Below are 26,574 nucleotides of genomic sequence, written 5' to 3' on the forward strand. Positions count from 1 at the left end.
ACACCAGACACCTTCCGCCAGCTATTCCAACCTGCTTGGACCCGTTTCTTCACTTCCTGACCACACTCTCCATTGCTCTGTATTGTTGACCCCAAGTATTTGAAGTTGTCCACCCTTGCTATCTCTTCTCCCTGGAGCCTCACTATTCCCACTCCACCCCTGTCATTAATGCACATATATTCTGTTTTACTTCGGCTAATCTTCATTCCTCTCCTTTGCAGTGCATGCCTCAATTTTCTAATTGTTCTCTAACCTGCTCCCTGCTTTCACTGCATATCACAATATCATGTGCCAACATCAAAGTCCAAGGGGATTCCATTCTAACCTCATCTGTGAGCCTATCCATTACCACAGCAAACAGGAAGGGGCTCAGAGCTGATCCCTGATACAGTCCCACCTCCACCTCAAATTCTTCTGTCACACCTACGGCATACCTCACCACTGTTCTACAACCCTCATACATGTCCTGTACTATTCTAACATATTTCTCCATCACACCAAACCTTCGCATGCAGTACCACAGTTTCTCTCTTGGTACTCAGTCATAGGCTTTCTCTTGAAGAGAGTCAGTGACTTCCTTCAGGTTACGTCGTCTGCACAAAATATAATCCACCTGCGTGCTTCTACCTCCGCAATTGTAGGTCACTCTATGTTCCTGCCTCTTCTCGAAAAAGGTGTTCATAACTGCCATTTCCATCCTTTTTGCAAAGTCCACCACCATCTGTCCCTCAAAGTACCTTTCCTGGATGCTGTACTTAATCAGTTCTTTGTTGCCCCCGTTTCCTTCACCAACATGTCCATTAGAATCTGCACCAATCACAACACTCTATCTGGGATGCTCAGAACTACTTCATCTAGTTCCTTCCAAAATGACTCTTTCAACTCTAGGTCATATCCTACCTGAGGGGCATAGCCACGAATCACATTATGCATAACACCCTCAATTTCAAATTTCAGCCTCATCACTCGATCTGATACTCTTTTCACTGCCAAGGCATTCTTAGCCAGCTCTTCCTTTAAAATAACGCCTACTCCATTTCCCTTCCCATCTACTCCATGGTAAAATAATTTAAACCCTGCTCCTAAACATCTTGCCTTACTCCCTTTCTACCTGCTCTCGTCGATGCACAATATATCAACCTTTCTCCTAATCATCACGTCAACCAACTCCTGAGCTTTTCCTGTCATAGTCCCAACATTTAAAGTGCCTACACTCAGTTGTAGGCTCTGTGCATTCCTCTTCTTTTTCTGCAGATGAATCTGCTTTCCTCCTCTTCTTCTTTGTCTTCAACCCACAGTAGCTGAATTTCCACTGACGCCCTGCAGGTTAACAGTGACAGTGGTGGGCGTTGTTAACCCGGGCCACGACCGATCCAGTATGGGATTCTTTAGATGAATGCTCATACTTGTTTGGCACAGTTTTTACACCTTCCTGATGCAACCCACTGCATTTATCTGGGCTTGGTACCGGCCTTCATATTGCACTGGCTTGTGCTCCCATAGGGCTGCATTGTTTTGTTTAAATAAATGTGGATTGTAAAATATCCCATATACATAAATGCAGTATACTCGAACAATACATATATATTTTAAAGACAGATTCTTGAGAACACTCGACTGACCAAACTGAACTATAATGAACAGCAAGCCCAGACAGCGCAATGGCCAGCCTGCCGTGTAACTGATTGCTCACAAAGCTAGTTGCTAATGCTAACAAAAACAAGCATACATCAAGCTATGACTGATATATATGTCACCTGACAGATAGATGTGGACACAAGTGCTAATGAAGTAGAAAGTGGGCCCTTTGTGCTATCCAGTGTCGGGGCCATCATACTGACAGGCCCCCGCTGTCCACTGGAGGTGGGTGGGAGGTGGATATTCATACGCCGCTGCAAAGTAAATGGACTTGACAGCTCAGACTCTCACTACCTACTGAAGCCTGCTAAGGCTGGCTAGATTTAGTTGCCAATTGAAAAAACTGACCTTTGACCACATTTCGGGGCACCGCTGTGCAACTTAATTTTAAGATTAAAAGTACATACTGTTGTGGACTCAAAATTACCAGTGTTTGCATTAACATTAGCCATATTTGGCCTTCCAAGGTCATATTTTGACCGTCATGTATTAAATCAGACAAATGTTTTGAAGCCCTAAGCAGTATTTTTGATGAAGTGTATTTAGCAGATGCTATTAGGCCATCTGGACCTGTGGTGAACACTGAAGAGACAGGCTGTCTCTCCAACTGGAGGAATTAGTTGGAAAATTAATTTACTGTCAGCTGAAGACCTTATATGCTGTGAGTTGATGCCCATTTGAATTAATGCGTTCCATATCGGATCTAAATAACCATGCTTGATCATTATTGAGAGAGTAAATCTATTGCGATGTTTCAAGCTTAAAAAAATAAGAATCAATTTACATTTTAACACCCAATTTTGAAATGACCCACTGGGTGTCTCTCTCTCTTCTACAGGAATGCCGGTACTATGGACATACTGTAATAATGACTTTTCAATTATTGTTTTTTTTAAATTGTAAATTAGAACCTTCTTGGACGGAGAAAATATTTAATGCTTTAGTTTTAAATGTATTTTAGTATTTCTACATTTATGTGTACATATGTACAGTGTCACTGGAAAGTGTTCACACCCCTTCTCTTTTTCCACATTTTGCTGTTAGACTTTTTCTAAAGCTGATTTGAGTATAGTTTTTAAAAATGTTCAAAAAATATCCCATAATGACAACATGAAAACATATTTTCAGACATTTAAACATAGTAGGTACATAAGTATTCACATCCTTGGCTCAATTTGTTGATGCACCTTTGGCAGCAGTCACAGTCTCAAGTCTTGTTGGGTACGTTTCTTCGAGCTTGATACAGCTGTTTTGGACATATTCTCCCATTCTTCTTTGCAGATCCTCTCAATGTCAGTCAGGTTGGATGGGCAGCGTAGGTAGACATCCATTTTTAGGTCTTTTCAGAGATGTTCAATTGGATTCAAGTCCGGGCTCTGACTGGGCCACACAAGGACATTGACATGCTGCTAAACTGCTTCTGAAGCCACTCATATGTTATCTTGGTGTATGTGTGTGGTTTGCATCATTGTCGGGTTGGTAGATGAATCAAGGTCCTAGTCTGAGTTCTCTTGAAGAATTTCTCTATATTTGGCAGCTGTCATCTAATCCACTATGATGACAATATGATGGTACTACAGGGAGTTCTCGGTTTAAGACGGTCTAGAGCTAAAACGTTTCAACTTTACGACACCAGAGTCTTGTTTGCCATTATCGCCCTAGCACCATAGTGTTTCTCCTTAGGTCATGCGTATGGTTTATCTGTTTGTGCGCTGGGAGTTTATTTGCCCTTTTCGCCCACCTTTTCACGCATTATGGCACAAAAGAAGATTTTATATTTTTTTTTAACCATGGAATTAAAGCTTTATATCATTTAAAAACAACAACAAAAAAAACACTGAACGGATTAACACCGACGGACATAGAGACCAGGGCTTCAGTCGGATGACCGTGGCGATTATTAAGGACGAAGCCTGTATTTTTTGTGAAGAAAATGAAACAAAGAAACATTCTTCGATCTTTGCCAAGATGGAAAGATTACTTACGTTATGGATTGAGGATCTGTATCAACATAGGCTTAACATCACCCTCATGTTCATTAAAGGAAAAGGCACCGCGTATTTTCCTAACTTTGAAAGAGCAGAATGGCAAGGACGCTGATGAGGAATTTACCGCTAACAACGGCTGCCTGCACTTGCTTCCTTAGCAATAACTGAGTGCCTGCAGCCTCCCTTCATTCTTCACCATCCCAGCCTCCCTTCGCTAATAGTAAGTGAAGCATCTTATATTTTTTACTTTCATGTATTTTATTTTTTTGTACAAAGTACACATACCCACCCATTTTCCAAGCCGCTTATCCTCACGAGGGTCGCAGGAATGCTGAAGCCAATCCCAGCGGTCATCGTAAATTTTTACTTTAACGGTGAAGTCAGACTTAAGTCGAAATTCAAGTTACTACTGTGGGAACGCATCTCAGTCATAGACTGAGGACTCCCTGTAGTCAGGTGATGAGCAGTGTCTCGTCTTCGCCAGATATGATACTTGGAATACAGTCTAGCGCCTAACTCAGCTGATTTTGGGTGAGAGGCAGAGTACATCCTGAAATGCCTGCCAGCCTGTCGCATGGTATAGATAAACAACCATTTGGCCTCACATTCACACCTATGGCCAATTTAGAGTTGAATTTACCTACCATGCATGTGTTTTGGGGATGTGAGAGGAAAGCAGAGTACCTGGAGAAAACCCACGCAGGCACGGAGAGAACATCCAAACTCCACACCAGTGTAGCCAAACTTGAACTCAGGTCCTCAGAACTGTGAGGTTGTTATGATAACCAGTCGTTCATTTGGCTCCCATGTTTAGGATCATTAAACAAATATCAATATCAGACCAATGCAACCTAAATGAAATAATTTATTAAGGGGAAAAAAACTATTCAACATGAATAAAGGCCCTTCCTTTTAAGGGGGATTTTGTATCCCAAAGGATCCGTGGAGATAAGTTGTTTGGGGCTTCAAACCCCTGGTTGGGTCACCTATGGCAAACAGGTCCTAGGCATCGGATCAGACAAGGTATGGCTCCACGAACCCCAATGATTTGTGTTAAAAAAAAAAAAAAAAAAAAAGGATTTAGCTTTCCCTTGCCTGGATGTAGGTCACCGTGGCCTCCCCCTGGAGCCAGGTTTGAGGTGGGGTTCGAAAGCGAGGGAATGCTTATTGAGCGAGCCTGCACCCCTGGGCCCTAGCCAGACACAGGCTAAAAGTGTAACGTAGGCCCCTCCCACTTCCCATGAGCTCACCACCTGTGGGAGGGGCCATAGAGGTCATGTGCAGTGTGAGTTGGGTAGTGGCCAAAGGCGGGGACCTTGGTGATCTGATCCCCAGCTCCAGAAGCTGGCTCTCGCTACATAGACTGTCACCTCTCGGGCAGGGAAGGAGCCCGAGCTGCGGTGTTAGGTTGAGACGTTCTGACTGAGTTAAATCAGGCTCAGCTCCACACATGGCTTCAGCTCTGATATCAGTTCCCTTGAGAGGGGTTTGATTCTTTTCCAGTTTGGAGTTGCCCATGGTGATGGGCGCAGAGCAGGTGTGGGCATACTTATTACATTGGGGTTTACCCCGGTGAATTTAGAAGATTGCCTCCCTCCGCCTTCGGGTGGGGGGACAGTGCCTATGCACCAAAGAACAGTTCAGAGCACCCACCCTTTTGGCAATTCTTAGAGGGAGTGCTGGAGAGCGCTCCCTCTGGGGACTCAATCTTTTTGGTGGGGGACTTCAATGCTCATGTGTGGAATTACAGTCAGACCTGGAAGGGCATGACTGGGAAGAACCCCCGATCAGAACTCAAGTGGCATTCTGTTATGGGACTCCTGTGCTTACCATGGATTGTTGATAAGAAACACAATGTGGAAGCATAAGGGTGTCCATACCTGGATTTGAAGTCGTCGTTCATTGTTTGAGTTCGTGGTCGTGTTGTCGGAGATGCGTCTGCGTGTCTTGTACACCTGAATGAAGAGAGGGGTCAGAGCTGTCCACTGATCACCACCTGATGGAGAGTTGGTGCCGATGGTGGGGGAAGATGCGGGTCTAACCTGGTAGGCCCAAATGTAGTGTAAGAGTCTGCTAGAAACGTCTCTCACAAGTCTCTCTGGATTGGCAGACTTGAGTGGCGGTCCCCCTTTTTAAAAAGAGGGACCGAAGAGTGTGTTCCAACTTCATGGGGCTCAGACTCCTCAGCCTCCCTCGTAATGTCTATTCAGGGGTGCTGAGGAGGAGTGTCCGTCAAGAAGTCAAATCTTGCTTTTTTTCTTCCTGGCTGTGGAACAGAAGACCAAATTTTCATCCTTGGCATGGTCCTTGAGGGTGCTTGGGAGTTCACCCAACCAGTCTCAACATGTGCTTTGTGAACTTGGAGAAGATGTTTGACCGTGTGCATTCGGGAACTCCTCAAGATCCCCTCGAACGAGCTGGTGGAAGCGGCTGTGGAGAGAGAAGTCTGAGCTTCCGCCAAAGTTACTGCCCTCGTGACCTGACCCCAGATAAGCGGAGGAAGACTGGAAAAAAAAGAATAAATGACAGCGTAATTTTGCAAAAGACTTAGGAGGAGGGTATCTAAGGATGTAAATAGCTTTTTAAAGTGCACATTTTGTGTCCATTATTTAACCAATCATTGTTTTGGTTTTATTATTTACTAGTTGTGCTATTCTGTTTGCTGTGGTGTGATTATTTTAGTCTCGGTATGACACCGTGATTGTGCATGATGTTGACTTATGATTTGCCTACACCTGTCATTGTGTGAGGGAATGCAAGATTGTTCTTCTGCTTCCAAAATAAAAGTGATATTGTTCCTTGCTGCCATGCGTGTGAGCGCTACCATATTGTAGCTTGCATGCGCGCTAAAACATATGCTAGCATGCATGGTAACCAGTGTGTGTGGTTCCACTTCATTGGTGTAGTGACACAACATTTACCGATTTTGGAACTTGGTGCACACATAAAGCGCGCCAGATTATAGAGAAATTTTAAGACTTAAGTTTGCCTTCTGTTCGTGAAAATATGGTAGTCTTTTTGTAATCTGGTCTGGTATTTTGTGCTTTTCTTCATTTTCTAATAAAGTATTCTCTTGTTGAAATCTATTCATTTTATACTACAATTATTAATTACTTTGCTCTAATTAAATTACAGATTAGAATAAAGGTGCTTGCCTTTTTTTGTTAGAATGGTGTCATTGATGGCAAATAATTGTGAAACAATGAAATCGAAGCATGGGTTGATCACAGAAGACAATGACTCCATAGGATATTGTGCCTGGACACATAACATTTTGTGTTTGGTAAACTCAAAAGTCAGGGATGTATTTTGTAGTGAAATGCTTACACACGTTTAATGTAATTCATCCAGATTGTCAGTAATCCACATTAGTCCTTCCATGCTTTAAAAACAGATTTCATTAGTAACACAAAATATAAACAATACAATAATAAGACACTTAAGAAAGCAGTCAGTCTCAACAATTCTACAGTAACTCAAAAGGAGCCTTCCCCCTCATAGTAACCAAAATGTATCCCACTGGGTATAATTTGCAATTACAGTACATTCTGTAATTTGTGATCATTCAGTTCAAGATATCAATGAACGAAAAGCACATCAATTATAGTATCACAGTTTTAACATCAAGTCACAAATACCCCATAAAGAATAGCATAGTTCATAACATATAAATACAGTAATCCAGAATGCGGTAAAATGTCACTTTCCTACTTGTTAAACCACTACCAGAATAATCCATTGTCCAATGTAGATCAATTCCTTTCTTAGTATGTTTACAAACATTTTGATTTTGGTTTTACATGCATGTGTTGGAAAACTGGAAGTATTAGGCAAATAATGGTTGTCAAATTCAAAAGTACTTCCTAGCGACTGCTTCTGTAGAAAGCCTGACAGATACCATAACAGTATCTACAGTATTTCTATTTTTTAATGCCTTATTATAGTCTATAATAAGAGTCTAGACAATTTCCCAAGTCAGTTGTTTGTCTCCATGCTACCATATTTTACTTGATTAACCACTTTAATGCCAGACCTGTTGTGTTCTCATGTAGTTATATTGTTCAGCAACGAGGAGAAAGAGCAGCTGAGAAAATTCACCAACCAGTCGTACCTGCTTGATAAGACTTCACGCTACCAAGTCTGGCTCAGCCTGGTGGACATTATACTGTCTTACTCCTATGAAGTGCGCTCTACAGAGGGAGAGCACAATGTAAGTGACTGTGTTTGTGTGAAGAGGCAACTCCTCCTAAGAAGCACTTATCCTTAGTTGACAGAGTATGCTTTTCTGAAATCCTTAAGACCCCCTTTTCCATTTCATTCATGGTGATTAAAAGATTACCAGTGTATCTAGGAGTTCAGTCAAGGCCTATTTTTGTCACTGATTGATGGTGAGTGCAAAGAGGCAAGGTGAAAAAGGTATTGGCCTTTACAGAAGACAGTTGGTGGTGTATAGGATTAAACAGCAATAATATAGTGGTACAAAACTTTGAACCTAAATTCTTTCCAAATCAAACAATTATATTGTTTTTATTTTTATCTGCTGTGAATTCCAGCCCAATTGAAATATTATATTTTGTAAAGTGTATTATTAAATAAGTAGAGCAGCAGGAAACTCATTTGATTTGGGCCCGTGACTGAGACACACCAAATTTAGCAGGGACACAGAAAGTAAGATCAAACTGTGGACACTTAGGACACAGAGCTATGGCTTAAAGCAGACATGTCCAAAGTCCGGCCCCCGGGCCAATTGCGGCCCGTGGACAAATTTTTACCGGCCCGCGGCCTCTATCATGAAATCAATAATATGCGGCCCGCCAGCACTGTTGACCACAGTATAAAATACATGTGTACAAAAAGCTATTTTTCATATTTTTCATTTCACCAGAAGATGGCAGTAGCCCTGTGACCGCACTCTGGCCGCCGTGACCCTTGACCTTGCGTGATCGTTTCAGCCCAACCCATTTCTAACATGGCGTCTGTAAACAAAAAAGGAAAGTTGACCGCGAGGGCCGCCGCTTCCAGGACAAGTGGAAATTTGAGTATTTTTTCACCGAAATACGAAACAACTGTGTCTGCCTAATTTGCCAAGAGACTGTGGCTGTTTTCAGGGAATTCAACATCAAGAGGCACTACCAGACGAAACATGCTAGCTACGACAAGCTAACTGGGAACAAACGCGGTGAAAAAGTGAAGCAACTGGAAGCTGTTTTAACGGCACAGCAAAGCTTTTTCACAAGAGTCCGTGAGTCAAATGAAAATGCCACAAAGGCAAGCTACGAAGTGGCAACGCTGATTGCAAAGCACTGCAAACCTTTCACTGAGGGTGAATTTATTAAAGACTGTGTAATGAAAATGGTTGAGAAAATTTGTCCCGCGAAGAAGCAAGAGTTTGCCAATATTTGCCTGGCTCGTAATACTGTGGTACGGAGAATTGAAGACGTTTCATTAGATATTAAGAGACAGTTAGAGGCAAAAGGAACTGAGTTTGACTTTTTCTCGTTAGTGTGCGATGAAAGCACGGATGCGTCCGACACCGCTCAGTTACTGATCTTTTTAAGAGGAGTGAACAATGACATGAACGTGAGTGAAGAGCTTCTGGACCTCCAGAGTCTGAAGGGCCAAACAAGAGGAACGGATTTATTTGTTTCTGTTTGTTCCACCGTAGATGACATGAAACTACAGTGGAATAAAGTCACCGGGATTATTACGGACGGCGCACCTGCCATGGCTGGCGAGCGGAGTGGATTATCAAGCCTTGTCTGTAACAAAGTCAGCGAAGAAGGAGGCAGCGCTATTAAACTCCACTGTATTATTCATCAAGAAGTTCTCTGTGCCAAATATATGAAATATGATAATGTTATGAAACCGGTGATAAAGACTATTAATTATATTCGCTCCAAAGCGCTGTGCCACCGCCAGTTTCAACAGTTTCTTCTCGACATCCAGGCTGAATACGGAGATGTTTTGTATCACACCGACGTAAGGTGGCTCAGTCGGGGGTCTGCGCTGCAGCGCTTCTTCTCTCTCAAGGAGGAAATTGGACAATTCTTGACTAAAAAGGGACAACCCATGCCACAATTAAATGATCCTGTTTGGCTGGCTGATTTGGGATTTTTAGTTGACATAACGCGACATCTGAATGCGCTGAACACAAGCCTTCAAGGGCAAAATGCAGTGGTAAGCCAACTGTATTCACACATCAAAGCCTTTCGGACCAAGCTGCTACTTTTCCAAAGACACCTGTCACAGGCGCAGCCCAATACCGCACATTTCCCGTCGCTGCAGGAAATTGTGACCAGTTTCCCACAGATCAATATCAGTGCGCAAATGACAAAGTATGCAGCAGACATCTCATCTCTGGTTGAGGAGTTTCAGCAGCGCTTTCGGGACTTTGGAGCTATTGAAAAGGAGATCACGCTTTTTTCCTCTCCTTTCTCCATGGACCCTGATGACGCTCCAGACCACCTGCAACTGGAGCTCATTGAGCTGCAGTGTGACGCCGAGCATCGCAGTCGGCACCAACAGCTCCCTCTTGTCAACTTCTACCGCCAGCTGGATGAAGGCAGGTTCCAAGCAATTCGGACATTTGCTAAGAAAATGCTGAGCTTGTTTGGCTCCACATACATGTGCGAGAAGACATTCTCCGTTATGAACATTAACAAGAGCCGCATGAGGACGAGACTGAGTGACTCTCACCTGCGTGACGTCTTGCGCATCAAAACCACTGCTCTTGAGCCAGACATGGACTACATACTGCAGTCAAGATCCCAGTATCACCCTTCACATTAGTGCAGGCAAGACCTTTGTTAAGTCCTCTGAGTTGAATAAATTCTTAACTCTCAGTTAATTAATTTTTTTGTGATGGTCAAAATCACAGTTTGAATATGCAGTGATCATTGTTTTGTTTTCAGCACTTTTCCTACAGTGAGCATATAATAGTGAATAATATGTAATGTTTCACATGAACTTAGATATCCTTTATAGTTTTCTTAATTTTTTGTGGTTTGTGATTTCGGTAATAACCTAAATGTAAAAAAAAATGTAAAAGTAAAAGTATGCCATTTGTAATTAAATTTAAAAAAATCCCAAAAAGTTAATTTGTATTTAATGTTAATGGTTCAAAGAATGTCAGGCTAAATAGTCGGCCCCCACACATTTTCACCTTACCAAATCTGGCCCTCTTTGCAAAAAGTTTGGACACCCCTGGCTTAAAGTATTCTGACATTGTGCTGGAAATAAGGTGAATTTTTTTTTTTAATGAATCGGGGCTCTAGAGTGCAACTCATTTGTTCAGTTATGCACCCTAGTTTCTGAATGGTGTGACAACATAAAGCAGAGTGCATGTGCACACCCGCAAATTTCAGGAAGAAAAAAAAAAGCAGACGCATGAAACCAATCATGGTCTCTAAACCAAAAAGAGAAGGGCGGGGATTGGCCATGTTCGTGTCTGTGTACACGCGCATGTGTATACTTTTGGCATTAGTTCCAAAGCCTAACGCCATCATGATGATGTGGGAACATTTGGGATTCAAGGCAGAATAACTCAGCCATCCTGCTAATCCCAGTGAGCTGGTATGTCAAATTTGTATAAAGGTTAAACAAAGGCAACACAATTTTAAACCTTAAACTCACAAAATCCATCTTAAATATACAGTGGAACTGTGTCTATTGTCTGTTAAGGCATTAATCACTCATATCTCTGTGCCAAATGTTTTAATATTAATTTGAGTACAATTATGGTGAACAGAGTATGAGTCGGTTTTATTCTTTTTTTATTTAAGACATTTTGATTGTTCTACATTGCACTGCAATTGTCCATTATTCTTGGAAATAGAATGGAAAGTTGTCTTAAAAAGGATATACAGTGGTACCTTGAGATACGAGTTTAATTTGTCCCATGACTGAGTTCTTGCCTCAAATTGCTCTTACATAAAAGCAGATTTCCCCGTTGAAATGAATGAAAATCCCACTAATCCATTCAAGCCCCCAAAATGCCACCCCATTTTTAATTTTCTACATATTTGAATAAGAGAACTGTATTTTTAAATAACAAATATTGTATTGTTTTGTATAAAAAGGAACTGCTTTTATAAAGTGTACTTTGCTTGGAGATGAGACAATCTTTGGTAACAGAAGATACTGATGGAGGTGTTGGATGGAGATGGCAGATGTTTGTGGATGATGTGGTTTCCCTTTTGCTCAGTGTTTTCTTTACACTCTCTCTGAAATTAATTGCAACAAGTTTGCTTTTCTTTCACTTTTGTTGAACTTTATTTGTATCATTTCACTTAGCTACTTAGCACTTAACGTAATGTTACTTTACACTAAATAAACTTGAATGAACTCAAGTGCTACTATATTTTTATTTTTTTTCTGTTTTGCTTAATTATGTTCAGGTCTTTTCTTTTGCACAACTTGGGCCTTTTTTGCCACACATTCTTCTGTGTCAACAGATGGCCATTTAAAAAAATACTTTTCCAAGGAGGTTTGTTTGTGCTGTTTTTTACTGTTTCTGAAATTTGTAAGGCACTTGTCATTACATAGCACCGAAGCACGACCAGTTGCAACTTTTTCTGAATGTTTTTTCACCACAAAGTCAGAAACTTTCTCCAACATTTCCTTTATCTCGGTGGTAGAGATAACCTCCTCCTCTCTCTCATCAGTATTTTCAGTCCATGCTGCTGTATCTGTCGCTTGTATAATTCCTCCGTTGTCAGCTTCTCCTCAGCTCCATAGCTTCAAAATAATTTTCAATATAACTAATATTTAACTATAATAATTATATAATTATTAATAAATTACATTAATTAACATGAATAATTACTAATTATTAATTACATAATTTTCTGGTGCTATCGACTTGATGGATACCTTCTGCGTGAGAATCGTAGATATTGAAACACAGTAGCTGTAATTATGATTGTACCCCTCTTAGAGCGGAGAGGAGTGGGCTCTAAAGCAGTCTAGATGAGGGAGTGTTTTGCGGAGCAGTAGCTAGTTGCTAGAGCGTTCAGTGTGTGTTGCCGAAGAATTGAAAGAAAAGCGCCTAAAACCCAGTGGTGACTCCTATTCTTCATTGCCCTTTACTTAGGGCATGACAATATGGTTGACGTAGAACTGTCTAATTTTGCCAAGTCACTCAATTGTACACCCTGTTAATATTTTTCTATTATTTCACATCTGGGGACATCATCATCTTCCTCTCACCGCTTTCCTCAGCAATTGCTTTCTTGGGCCGCATAATTGAAAATTCACTTGTACTGATTGCAAAATAACAAAATGCAACCACAGCTGCACAGAGATACTACCAAGCCAAGGTGCACAAACACAAAGACTGAGTGAAGTACGGAAAGCTGAGCGGAATCCTTGTGTTTCAACATCTTCATGATCACAGCGCCATCTTCAGGCAGTCATTCGTACATTAAATCATGGCTCACAAGACAGAAAAAAATGTCCCAACAGTGGGTCGTATCTCGAAAATTTGTATGCAAACGTATTCATATGTCGAGGTACCGCTGTACTTGACTTATACATGAATATGATTAAATCAGTGCCATCAAAAACATTGATGCTATCATTTGTCTTTGTCGTCCTAAAAAATTTGCTTTCATGACAGGCCTAAACACACATTGGGAGAGAGCAAGGGCAATGGATAAACACAATCAAATAGTACATTCATGCATTCATTTTCCATGCCGCTATAATAAAAATAATGGGACTGTGAAGCAAGTACCTTGATATAGCGGAGGATTACCGTACCTGTATTCTGTGATGATATGTTACAAAGGCTAATTGTTGCCAGGGAGGGACTCATTCTTTCAGACATATACATCCTGGGACATACTGTACATAATCTGAAGTACTGTATAAAATGATTGATGGACAATGATGGGTGTTTTATTCTATTTCCTGTCCTATTATTGGTGCCTGTCATTTATGCAGGTGGAGTCACCATGGACAATCAGAAAACTTAGTGGGACGCTCTGTTGGTTGGAGGTACGTTTTGCCCAAAAATAATAATGAATGTAATTTCTGAGGTTTTTGGATGACTGGTGAGACATTCACAGCATTCTCATTCTTCAAAAAAAGATGAGATTTCTTTATAGTTTCTCAATGGATTAGAACTCTTTAATTTTTTAACAGTCTTTTGTGTACATATAGTGTTATTTTGTTGTAATGCTAATTGACCTAAAACACAAAACGTTTCGACTATCAATGCCTTGCCAGCTGCTTGCAAAGGTGATTTGGTTTTGGGGTGAGTACAATTTAATTCACATTCATTTTAAATAGAAAACCTTCTTCGGTTTACAAATAGTCTTGGTAGACGTTAAGTTCTTGAACACAGGTACCACTGTATCATGATCTTTAGAGCACACTCCAAAATTATGCTGAACAAAGTGGAACACTATCTCAATGTCATCTAATCTAGAAATCACAAATTTTTAACCGTAAACAGGCAAGACTTGTCAATTCACGTTTCAAATCTAAGTCGAGCAGAGTTTAGCCCCAGGTCTTAAAACTGGTGAAGTAAGGCTGGCTTGAATCAAGTCACATTTGATGATTGTAAATGTTAAAAATCCTTTCCTGGTTGATTGTTAGATTGATAGAACATTTATTTGAAACATGCAATAAGAAAAACAAGCATTAAAGAAATACCATTCTCCATTTTTTTAAAGAAACCTAAAAAGTCATTGCTCTTGTGCCTGTTTATGGTTCTTCAATAAAATACAAGATGAATAGGGTAACTGCTATCAAAGATTAAATACATTTTGCCACAATTTCTTCACGAATCCCCTTAAAATGTTTTATTGTTTTTTTTATTTTTTCATGAAGATAAAGGCCTACTTTTTTCTTAATTCGCTTACAGTACTATAGAGAAGGATGAGACCAGAGTAAACAACAGCCTCCAACTGGCTGCTCATCAGTCAGCCACATCCTTCTTTGCCAAGTCCCACTTTCTCACCCCATTTTCCTTCTATGCCGGCTATGTGCACTTGCATTGCTTTTTCCTTTACACCAGGCCATGTGCTTCTATTTGTTTTTTTTCTTTTTCTTTCCATCCTTCAGGATAATTAACTGATTATCTTTACTCGTTTCTCCCAATGCTACCACCCACAGAGCCCCCTCCCTTTTGCTCCACAGAACTTGTCCTCGGTAGACTCCTGGTGTAACTGAGTTCCTTGCCTACAGCAGCAGACCTTATTTACACTCCTGCTAAACAAGCCAGAGGGAGAGAATGATCTCTGATGACACTCATGTCCAAGCTCACAGGGCACTCCTAAAAGGCTTCATTGAAGGAGACTAATACAAGAGATAAAATCTCCTGGTGCTGCTACACTTACTGGTGCAGTCTGGTTGTGGATGCAGTGTTTAAAGACAAGCAGCAATCAAGAGGCCAGTGTAGCAGAAGTTGGGGGGTTGAAGGACCTATTTTGTAAGCTCAATAAATGGAGAGGGATTGTTAAAAGTAATTAGCACACCACTGACTGTGATGAACACCAATCGCAGTGTGTATAAAAGTAAGGAACGCCCTACAGCCAAAATGTCTGGCAGAGACAGTATTTACTGCCATTAGCATCTTGATGTGATTTAGTGCTGGGTATCTTTTGTGAGTGTCATGTCCTCTGTCCCTCAGACATACAGCTCTCTGCAGGAGGTCCTGGTGTCATTTGGGCGAAGGGTTTTATGCTTTCCACTCTACAGACACTTTGATATGGTGTCAGCTGCTATTTCTGATACAGCTGCAGTGTTACGGTCAGGTGAGCCTTTCTGACAAATCCTACATCAGGCTTTCACCCGCACGTGTGGGTTTATTTCATATTGCTGTTAAAATTTAACTGTCCTTAACTGGTGTTAATCAATTGTTTTGTCCCATGGTGTTTTTTTTTTGTGTGAAATGACTGAAAAGATTGAAGTGTACAAACGACTGATTTGAAAAGTAAAGGAATGCTTTTCCTCAGCACACATCTGATCCCAGTTAAGAGCAGAGCTGTCTCAAGACTATTAAAAACAATGGTGGCATTGGTTACAGGGGTATTGTAAAATTTCTGAATTTTCCAATGAGCACTTAGTCCATCATAACTAAGTGCAAAGCCAGTCATACCACCATAAGTCTGCCATAACCAGGTGCTCCTCATATGATGTGTGACAGAGGATTGCAAAGAATAATTAAAATTTATCCGAGAGCCAAGGCAGAAGAATCAGTTTTGCTACAGCGACCTTCGGAAACTATCACACAAGGTATGGTTAAACCAAAAATTACAAGAGACATGAAGATTTCTGTATACAAGACATGTGTCCTAGGTACCTTGCAATATGGCAGTGAGACATGGTGTCTCTACGCCTCACAAGAACAATCGCTCAACTCCTTTTATCTCTGCATGCTGAGGAGTGTTCTCAGCGTTAATTGGAGTGACCGTATTGCAAACAATGAGATCATCTACCGCGCAAATTTACCAAACCTGTACATCCTGCTCAATGTGGCTCATCTCCGCTGGTTGGGACATGTCCATCGGACACCGGATTGAATACCAAAAGATATTCTCTACGGAGAGCTTGCATCCAGAAAACGAGCTCGAAGTTTGCCCCAATCTCCATTTCAAAGATCTATACAAAAGAGACATGAAAGCGCTGGGTTTGGATGTGATCATTTGGGAGGAAACTAAAGATGACCAAAAACTGCTGGAGACATGAGGTGAAAAATGGACTCTGAAGGGGAGAGGAGTGCCTCTGTCCGTTTGCCGATGAAAAGCGATTGTCTCAAAAAAATGCATTAAAAATTTTTCCACAACCAAGCACCTCCAATTGCAACTGCTGCAACCGTGACTCATTCTCATATTGGGCTACACAGTCACAAACTGTGCTACCGTAATCCAGTTCTCTCAAGGAGCAGATCCACAAGGCCACTTTAGTCTCACGTGGTCGCATGGCTGACAATGCCTGCGTTGCATCACTTGACCTACGCATTGCCACACACAGCACTTCTGCATAGCTTGTGTGTAGCCTGCCGCGCACACGTCCCAAAAAGTTTCTGTGTGGGGAAAGCCGTGGCACTCATGTCTCATGATTGGCCCGTTTAGTCACATGTTGTGTACTCACCATTCTCCTGGCTCCAAATACCATCTACATCAGCGCCTTCTCAATTGATTGTGCAGCATAATTAAAGATATCATCTTGTCATCTAGGTCCATTGGTTCAAGCAGACATGCTTCCATAATCACCATTGTTGTTGCTTTGTTCCTTGTTACAGAAAGGAAAGTGTAAACCGCTACTGTAAATAACCAAAATGTGCTGAGGAAACCCCAACCTGTGGCGTCCAAGCCAATACTAGCCGAAGCGACGCCTTTGACTTGGAGAAGAACTGCAGTACATTTTCAAAACAGAGCGAGTTGCACTCGAGTGTAAAGGCAAACTACATGTGGAAGACCCTCAGTGACATCAGCACGGTCCCTGTACACATGAGAATAAGGAAGCCTGTAGTCTTCCGAGACTAAGGAATGACAACAACAACAACTGCTTAGAAGCCAAGGACTACCTGTGGAGAGCTTCAGAAAGACCTGGAACTAGCAGGGAAACAAGTACTAAAGAAAATGAGTAATACCGCCATGTGTATATTCCGCCTCTGACCCTGCTGCAAACCCCTCCAGTGATAGCCGGAGCATACGGCTTGAGTAGGCCGACAGGACAACGTCATCTGCAAAACCAGAGATGCCAAACCAAACTAGACACACTCTATGCCTTGGCTGTGCCTAGAAATTCTGTCTATAAACGTTATTAAAAGAATCTGTGACAAAGGACAGGTTGAGTCTAATCCTCACCAGAAATGAATCTGACTCACTGCTGGTAATGCAAACCAAACTCTGACACCAGTCCTACAGTGACCAAACCGCCCAAATCACTGGACTCAGTACCCCATACTCTCTCCATACAGGACTCCCTAAAGGGCATGGACAAACGCCTTCGCCAATTCCACAAAACACACGTGGACTGGTTGGGCACACGTCCATGCAGTCGAGAACCAAAGTGAAATAATAAGTTAAGTTCTGAGTAAACAAGAGAAACAATTTTTAAAAAATTGAAACTTACTCCATGGTGTTTTCTCAAGCTAAAACTGAACTGAAATACCGTTGTTTGGGCAGAAAAATACTACTGTACATGAACACTTTTGTTTTTGTACATCTAAATGTAAACAAAAGTAGTAAAAGTTTGCCATTATGGCAATAACGACATTCCTTGAATGGTGGCCACGGAAGCACGATGATCAACCAGCCGAGTTTATCTCGAATACCTATGCCATTGAAGACGTGTGAGGTCGTGTGGCTTTCTTGTGTCGTTTAATTGGTGAACAAAATTTATTTTTCTCCAAGTTCACAAATTACATGTAGATTGGTTGGGTAAACATCCATGCACTCTCATGGAATATATGCACGTATTAATATTATATATATATAATATTCTTCACTACTTATTGGATGATTGTATTGGATGTGTTGAAAACTTGCTGCTTGGATCAACCACTCTAAATGTCAAGAAGCAACTTTTCCTATGAAAAAGAAAACAGAATCTTGGAGAGAAGTGTGTATTTTTGCTTCACACAATCCAAATCCAGTCATTGAGGGCAGAGATCCCTGCATATCATCAGGTGCTTAAGTGAGACCCAAATGTTTGTTTAAGGTTTTCCTCACTGCGAGTGTACTGTTTATTTTGATTGCCTTGGAATGTCTTTGACAATGCCATCGAGCTCTGCAGATGTGGAGAATGCCATTTTTTATTTCCCTCAGCATATTGTTGGTTGTATCAAGAGGCTATTTATGTGCATCATGATTGAAGGGAAAGGTGCTCTAGTAGCTTGACCTAGGAATTGAAGCAAATAATCTGTTAGTATCATAAATAGCAGCCTGAGTATCCCTGTATATGTGACATTTTTGGAAGCACAGGGGTAAGAAGGCAAACTTTTTTCGTTTTAAAGTGTTAAGTGTTAATAGTCCTGCAATCAAGCTCTTTCATGAAAAAAAAATGAAGAAACAAGCATGCATGTTTCTTCTATTTGACCGACTTGGGAAAACATTTGCAATACTGATTATAAATGTGAATTAGCATTAATTTTGTTTGTTGATAAATGACACATTTGCAAAATGTAATTCAGATGCAATTCCTTAAAACTATATCAATGGACAATCTTGTTCAAACATTTTGTGCGATTTTTATTTGAAATCATAAATTTTTGACAAAAATTCTGAGCCCAGTGAAGTTAAACGGACAGATTGAATGACAAAATAAAATCCATCCATTAGCTGAGCCGCTAAACCTCACAAGCTATCCCAGCTAAAAAAAAAATGCAATGATGTTTTATTTTCTTTTTACACGATATCTCCCCCATGGATAATAATTTTTTTGACCTTTTTGTTTTAAACAGTCAGGATTAAATTACTCACTTGTTTTAAAGGGATTTTGCTCTGATGTTGTCCACTCGTCTTTGATGTACTGTATATTACAGGTTACAAACCCAGAGATGTGTCTTGTCTGTCAGCAGCTGAAGTATGTTGTAATGAATAAGAATGTTTTCATTTGCATGCTGTTATGTTCCTCTGTGTGTCTAGGGAGAGCCTTCATCTTGAAATGCCTACTTGATATTCACAAAGTCTTCAGACAGAATGACCCAGCCTACATACTCAATGATCTGTACATTACAGACTACTGTATCTGGATTCAGAGGATCAAGTAAGTTCAAAGATACACAATCATATAATGTACTGCACACTTGCACAGACACACACCTTTGAGAGCTTCCTCTTATAATAATTACCTTCATAGCCAGGGGAAGTGCCACTCGGTCCATGTGAAGCATTAACACCCGAGAAGAGGATTAGATGAGTCATTTGTCAGAGCAGTCCCAATTGAATTACCAAGTGAGCCAGACATGCAGTCTCTTTTTTTTGTTGTGTGTCAAAAGTACCAATAGAGAGTTTTGGCCAGTTACACACAGAGCAAGCGACGCAACCTAAAGCAACAGAACTGGACAATTGCTTAACAAATACAATCGGCAACTCCTCACGACACTTCTGGCGAATGACCCATGCACATTAACCAACTCGCTCCAGTAAAAAGCTGCTACTCCCACTTTTCTTGGAAGCGTGGGAATTATTTGAGGCCCACCATGTGCTGTGCTGTACTGTATTTATTTTCTTTATTTTTATTATTGAACCACAAACAACTGACCGATTGTCCAGGAACAAGTGGTTTGCCCTGACTGATGTAGCTATAATAATAGAAAGAGAGGAAATGGGAGAAAAGTGAAAGGAAACTAGATATTTCACATACATCTGACTCCATTCATTCACTGCCCCATGCTTCATTTTTTTATCCACCGATACATATCAAATTATAGATAGTAAATAATTTATTATTGTAAAACACGGGGCACTGTGATTGGCCATGGTCCTGTCTCAGTCACCTGAAAGGCTATCACCCACGAAGCAACACAGCCGAACTCAAGTGAATTGCTGCGCCGTGTGTGTGCCTTGCCAACTGTTTGCATGAGTAGCCGGTCAGTCCAACACTTATTTTGCCACCATTCTAAATTTGAATCACCGGCGCAAACCGTCACAGATTACAGCTTTATACCTTTCGCATCTCATGCCGGTGTCGTGTAGCTGCACTCTGTGATGTGCTTCTTGTCTAGATGACTCCTTGAGATTGTGTTTCCTTACCTGGATCTTCTTGACCAGCAGTTTTCAACCTCTATTGGGCCAACGTGCATATTTTATATTTGAAAAAACTCATGGCACAACCACAAACTAAAATGCTTCAAAAAATGGATACACCTACCAATAACGTACTATTTACCATCTAATAAAAGAACATTTATTTGCATCTATTCTGAATATTCAACACTGTTCAATGTTCTGTCTGTCACGCTACATCTCTGGCATGGATAGATGAACTAAGATCCATTGTGTTTCATGAATAATTTTCTGACCAGTTAAGTGAATTTTGATCATTTCCTGCGGCATACCTGAAAAGTTCTCACGGTACAATAATGTCCCATGACACACTGGTTGGAATCACTACTCTAGATCGCACCATACAGTATATCAGAGGTCATTATCATTATTTTTAACCAGTGCGTGGGTCCGTGTCTGTGTGTTTGTCTCTGTTGACGAGATGGGACAATTGGGTTGATTTTAACCATGTAAAGCATTTGTGCCCAATGCATCAATCTGGTCGATTGCATGACACCCCACCCCACCCCCAAAAAAAGACTTCAGCCTATCATCCATCCGGTCGCTTACTCTCAGGTCACAGACACCCACAAACAACAGTGCAAAAAATGAACTACAGTTGCACAAATATAAGTATGTCAGAACTAATAAGCTAGTCTGAGAATTATCTCCAATTTTTATCTCTGTTTTCTCTTAAACTTAAGAACGGGTATAAAATTGAGTGAGAGAGCTCAACCAGGTAAGAAGAGAAAACTTACCACTTTCATATGGAATTCAGGGAGGAATATTTTACCCTTCCACATTTACTGATGAAAAATTGGAAATGTGCTTGAGGCTGGCTGTAAGAAGCTTCTGTTTGGATGATTCACTTCAGACCAAGTCACCGGAGTAAACTCAGGTAATGACGAAAAAAACAATATGGGGGACACGTTAATTGTTGTGTTGTGTAAGATTGGCTCCTGGTGTGCTGCAGGGTACATCAACATACATTGGTACTGAGCTGTGTCAACGGCCCAGAATTTAAGCGCCCTGGTATTTCTCTTCACTCTCAAACAAGAGACTTGGTACGACCCCATATCTCCATCTCACCCCCCCCCCACACGCACACACACACACACACACGTGCACACACCACCCACCGAAAAAGGTAGATTGTGAGAGGTTGGCTGCTTGAAAAGTAGATCTTGTAAGGCTTTTATAAACTTTGAGTGATTATGTAATGTATCTAGTGGATTGTTATGGCTTTCTGATGGAGGCAGCTGACTCTTGCTTTAAACCAGAAACCTATTTTTGATTGTCCATTACATTTACATAATGTTGTGACGCCATTTACCAGTGAATCAAATTTTGAATTACAGCAAAACTAATGGCCCAATCTTGGCCACTCATGAAAGCTGGTGGGTGAAGCCTGCAGACTGCATGACAATTCGATCGCATTCGTTTGGGTCTCTTGGTGTGCGGGAGGCGTGAAAGTATAACATTGGAGTTTCATTACCTTCAATACTTTTCAGTGCGCTTGTCTGCTGAAGTGTCTCATATCCTTCTGTGGAACTAATTAGCAAAAATGCAAAATTGACACTTTCTTCCTAAATGATACAGATGTCATACTTCCCTCTGAAGCCTGATGTGTATTTCAAAATTGTTTTCACATTTCATATTGTATATGTCCCTGTGAGCGCATTACTCTGTAATGAGCGCAGTTTTACTTTTGGCCCGAGTTCAGGAAAGCGGTGTGCTTCTCTGGAAAAAGTGCAGTTGAAAAATGTGTGCCTGATGTATTCGGTAGGCTGTGCCCAGATGCAGACACTATAAAAGGTCTGTAGGGATTGAGTGGCTCCCCACAATTACTTGCATTTACTTTTTACATTTTTTGAAGAGAAATCTTGAATATTACTATTAAATAGCTGAGAATGTCTGTTTAGATAGATTAGAGAAACCTCAGTTCATCTGTAGTGGTACGTCTTTCTTTCCAAGATGGAAGAGCAAAGAAAAGATATAGACAAACCTTTCTCTTACTTTCTCAGCTCACTTAAAAAAAGTGATGTCTCTGAGCTCAGTGGTACAGGAGAAGCATTTCAACTTCCTGCTTGTCTTTCAGTCTTTTTTGGTCATTTGTGTAAAAACCGGATGTCTAAGTGATGTAATACAATAAGTGTGTCAGGTTTAAAAGTTTGACTCTATTAAAAGAAGGCGAACAGACAAGGCTTCAAGTTTTACTAGCTGCAAGGGGAGCGACAGGACTTCCCTCCTTCCAACCAACTCCAACTTGTACCCTTGCAGCTTCTTTTTATTCAGTGAATCAAATAATGAGTGTGTGTGTGAGTGTGTCACAACCATTGAAGGCTTGCGACACATAAACTAAGACGTGTCAGACTGTTTGATTATTTTCATCTGTTAGATTGATTACATCAAGTTAGAGTGATTACATCAAGACAGTGAGTTCAAAGGTACAAGCTTGGTGATGATGTGTAACCAACTACAGTTTTAACAAAATGAGAACAGATGGATGATTATTTTAACATTTCCCTCCTGTTTATCATTTTGGAAATACGAGTGGGGACATCAGAAGCTTCCCTCTTGCTGTTGCATTTTCAGAAAGTTCATCATTTACACTCGAGCGGACAAAGGGGCATCAGATGCTTTCTTTTGGCTGTAGCCGTGTATAATCAGGGTCTACTTGTTGTAAAAGGGAATAGTTCACAAAAACATTTGACATTGCTCTAGCCATCATGGATTTCAAGCATGGGATTATACACAATGTGAAAAGGCAAAACAACCCAAGAACAGTAATTAAAGGTACAAAGAACTTCAACATAACAAAATACCAAGGTCCGGAGGTGAACCAGGACCAATAGTAATAAATAATCATCATCATCATCATCATCATGAATAAACAGTTGGTGAACATCGTTGCTCATTTCTGAACCCATCAAGTGCGGGTACACAGCAGCCCAACAGAGTCTAGTGTCGATATTGTTGGTACTGGAGTCGCGAAACATGTAAGGAGAAAGGCAATGGTTGATGTCGAGATAAACACACAGCCTCCACTGAGAGTGGAAGCCGTGATTAGAGATGTAACCCTCGCTGGTGATTGGAACAGTCATGTAGACTTTTGCACCCCATGGCATATAAGGGCAAACACAAGAGATTCTTCAGCTCTGCTGGTGACAGTGCAGAGTCCTTGTCCATTTAAAGTCAGGCCATTGTCCTGCACTCCATCGCTCGTATTTTTCCAAACAACAGTCTTTACATCTTCATCACCATGCAAGTCAGGTTGCACAGCGTCTCCAGGTCTTGGCTGAGTTGCTTGAATAGCTGCAGTCATCTCAGCAACACCTCATGTTCACGTCTGGCCAGGGTGTCCTCCTTGTCCTTCTTAGGCATGAGCACCAGCTGGTTGAAGTTAGCTTTGTGCTTCAGCTTCTAGTACTGGTACAGGAAGTCAACTGTCTTGGGTGTCATCTTGAAGTGACGGCCCACTTTCTCGGTGTCCACAAACTGGTAGAAGACCTCCTCCATCTCTTGTAATTTCATCTTCCGGAAATTGACACGCTTTTCCCGCGGGTCACATTTACAAACAAGACACAAGGACGACGAGGCGAAAGGGATGAGACAGAGGGCGGCCATGTCCTCTTTATTGTCCCTTCCAACCTTTCCTCTCAATTTGCCCTTCTTGCTCCCGACGCCTTCCTCATTTTCAACGTCAGTGGTGGAGTCCCGCTCCACAGAGTGCTTGGGCCAGTAGTACTTGACGTTGACTTTGTCGTTCTGAGTGATGATGGTCTCTCCAGTTGCTGTTGCTGGAAGTGTGCGACACGTTGGTGACGTGCTCCATCTTCTCCAGGTTCCCATTGCTCATCTTTGGGATCCACAAGGCACAGCTGACATGGACCCACTTGGTTCCACTGCGGGTGGGCTTCATAGCATCGCCCGTTTTCGGGCACAACTGGCAATTTGGCAGGATACCTGGTGGACGCAGATATTGCACTTGTTGCAAAACACCATCTCGTTGTCGTCCTCTCCATTGGGGAACTGGCACGTCGCACACCACATTCTCGTTGTACTCGATACCAAGCCCCTACTGTGTCTCGGTAGTGTGTGCCATGTTGTTATGACAACAGTGTTCAGCACTCTATGACGAATTGATCCAGTGGAAGAAGGGAAACCTTGCAAACTCCTCGTCGATGACCTGCAGCCAGGTGACATCTTCCTCGTTGAGGTCGTAGTGACACACACCCTGCATCAAAGTCCTGACGTCCACATAACTGAGGACCAGGGTGGCAGATGTGCGGATCAGCTTCTTGGGGCTGATGAACATGACATCTTTGCTTTTGTCAGTTAGCACCACGGGCTCCGGGATGGACTGCGGGCTAATGGGCACGTGGATACCCTTTTTTTCGCTTCTGCTTCTATGCATCGGCCAGGACGTAGTAGTCCTCTGCGTTGAGCCGGTACGAGTCATGCACCTTCATGGTGGTGATGAGGTCCGTCCTGAAGACCTCAGATGGTTTCTCTCTGCATCCTCTCCTGGCCTGGCATGAAGTCTGGGACCAGTAGGTGGAATTGCTGGCATTGTCCGACTCGTCGCTGCTGCACACTTCTTTTCATGGCGGGGCATCTGAGTAGTTCCAGCTTCACCACACTTGTTGATCTGTCATTGGTTGTCCACGGAGGGACACCATATTCACATAAGAGTACCAGGTGTTGGCATCCATTGGAGAGGTGGGATTGTCCTTGCTCCATGATGATTCATGTCCATAGATCCAGTGATAAACACGTACAGTCCCAGACTGGCCAGTGCGGAAGAGCCATGGTCCGAACAGCACGAAGGCCAGCAGTCCCAATAGTGGCTCTCCTTTACCTAACATGCTCAAGCGCGGATCAGCTGAATTCTTCACCGGTTTGAGACCAGGGCAGCCTATTGCCACTTCACCCTTTGTAGCCGGACTTCCACCGCTACTAGTCGTTGAATGAAAAGGGAGCCACAGGCTTGCAGTGGGACAAGTGTATCCATGTGGGACGTTCTGCTATCTTTATCACCGTGGGAGTGGATCATCCCAGCGAGGTGAGGACCAACACTTCCTCTTGATGATTTTTCTCAGGACCCAATCACCAATGGACACCAACAGCACCTGTGAAGAAGGCACAGTAGGCGGCAGATCATTTGCTTCTTTTACAGTTTTATTTAGCAGCATCTCTTTCACCCAATCAATTAAAGTATTTTCTCCTGACTGCTGCACTGGCCGCTCTACCATGGGCAGACTAATCTAATCTAATCTACTAGATACTATTTCAAATGGGAACAATCCTGTTGGGGTTATTTTCATATACAGTTTTACTAAATGTAGTTTTGCTTAATCAAAACTTCACTGTCCCATTGCTTCGTTCCACTAATTCTGCACAATGATTTTTTTTTAATTATTTCTAGATTTTCAGATACTTTACTATATTTTTTTTCATTAACAAATTGTGGCTCATTGTTGCCATACAATTTTTCTGGGATGCTATGAGAAGGAATAATATATTTACACAAGAACTTTGCCACAGCAATAACATCAGCACTTGTACATGGAAAAATCTCCACCCATTTAGATAAGGGGCAGATCAATACTAAACTACATTTGTAATGCTGTTTAACTCAAATACAATTAATGTGTAAAAACTGGAAAGGGTGACTACCTTGGGGAAACTGCCATCTCTTAGGTCTGCAGTTCCTTATAAAATTTTTTTGAGTAAGAATTGAATCCAAAGGTGCGAAAATGTCTGTACAATATCTACCATTACCATCCCTTCTGTTGAGACATGGCAAGGCCCATGACTCTAAATTGTCAGTGTTTTAAACAGATTTTTTATTTTTATTTTTATTTTTGGATAATACAGGTTTTCCCCTGATTATGTATATCAGGGGTCTCAAAAGTCCATTCACTACTAAGCCACTGGAGGCACATTCTGGCTGAGGCTGGGACGCAGCCTCAGCGCACATGCACACAATTTGTCATAACATGTCATTATTCAAGCCGCTTATCCTCACAAGAGTTGCAGGAAAGCTGGAGCCTATCTCAAATAACTTCGGGCGAAAGGCGGACTACACCCTGAATTTGTCGCCAGTCAGTCACAGGGCAGATATCGGCACTATCACTGAGCGGGAATCGATCCCATACTGCCCACACCAAAGGCAGACGTGTGTACCACTACCCCCTCAGTAATTCTAGTTGCACACAATTTAA

General features: G+C 41.7%; 1 protein-coding gene across 6 annotated transcripts in view; it reads left to right on the forward strand.

The window, feature by feature from the left end:
- The window catches only part of shq1 (SHQ1, H/ACA ribonucleoprotein assembly factor), a 67,047-nt gene that overhangs the window by 20,847 nt on the left and 19,626 nt on the right, over positions 1 to 26,574 (forward strand). For all 6 annotated transcript variants that reach the window (XM_061831838.1, XM_061831836.1, XM_061831832.1 and 3 more), the window contains 4 exons: positions 7,679 to 7,836; positions 13,569 to 13,622; positions 15,262 to 15,385; positions 19,226 to 19,346. In XM_061831838.1, the coding sequence (XP_061687822.1) occupies positions 7,679 to 7,836; positions 13,569 to 13,622; positions 15,262 to 15,385; positions 19,226 to 19,346 (457 nt within the window). The remainder of the gene's footprint in view (positions 1 to 7,678; positions 7,837 to 13,568; positions 13,623 to 15,261; positions 15,386 to 19,225; positions 19,347 to 26,574) is intronic.

Source organism: Syngnathoides biaculeatus, chromosome 10, assembly GCF_019802595.1.
Source record: "Syngnathoides biaculeatus isolate LvHL_M chromosome 10, ASM1980259v1, whole genome shotgun sequence".
Lineage (NCBI taxonomy): Eukaryota > Metazoa > Chordata > Actinopteri > Syngnathiformes > Syngnathidae > Syngnathoides > Syngnathoides biaculeatus.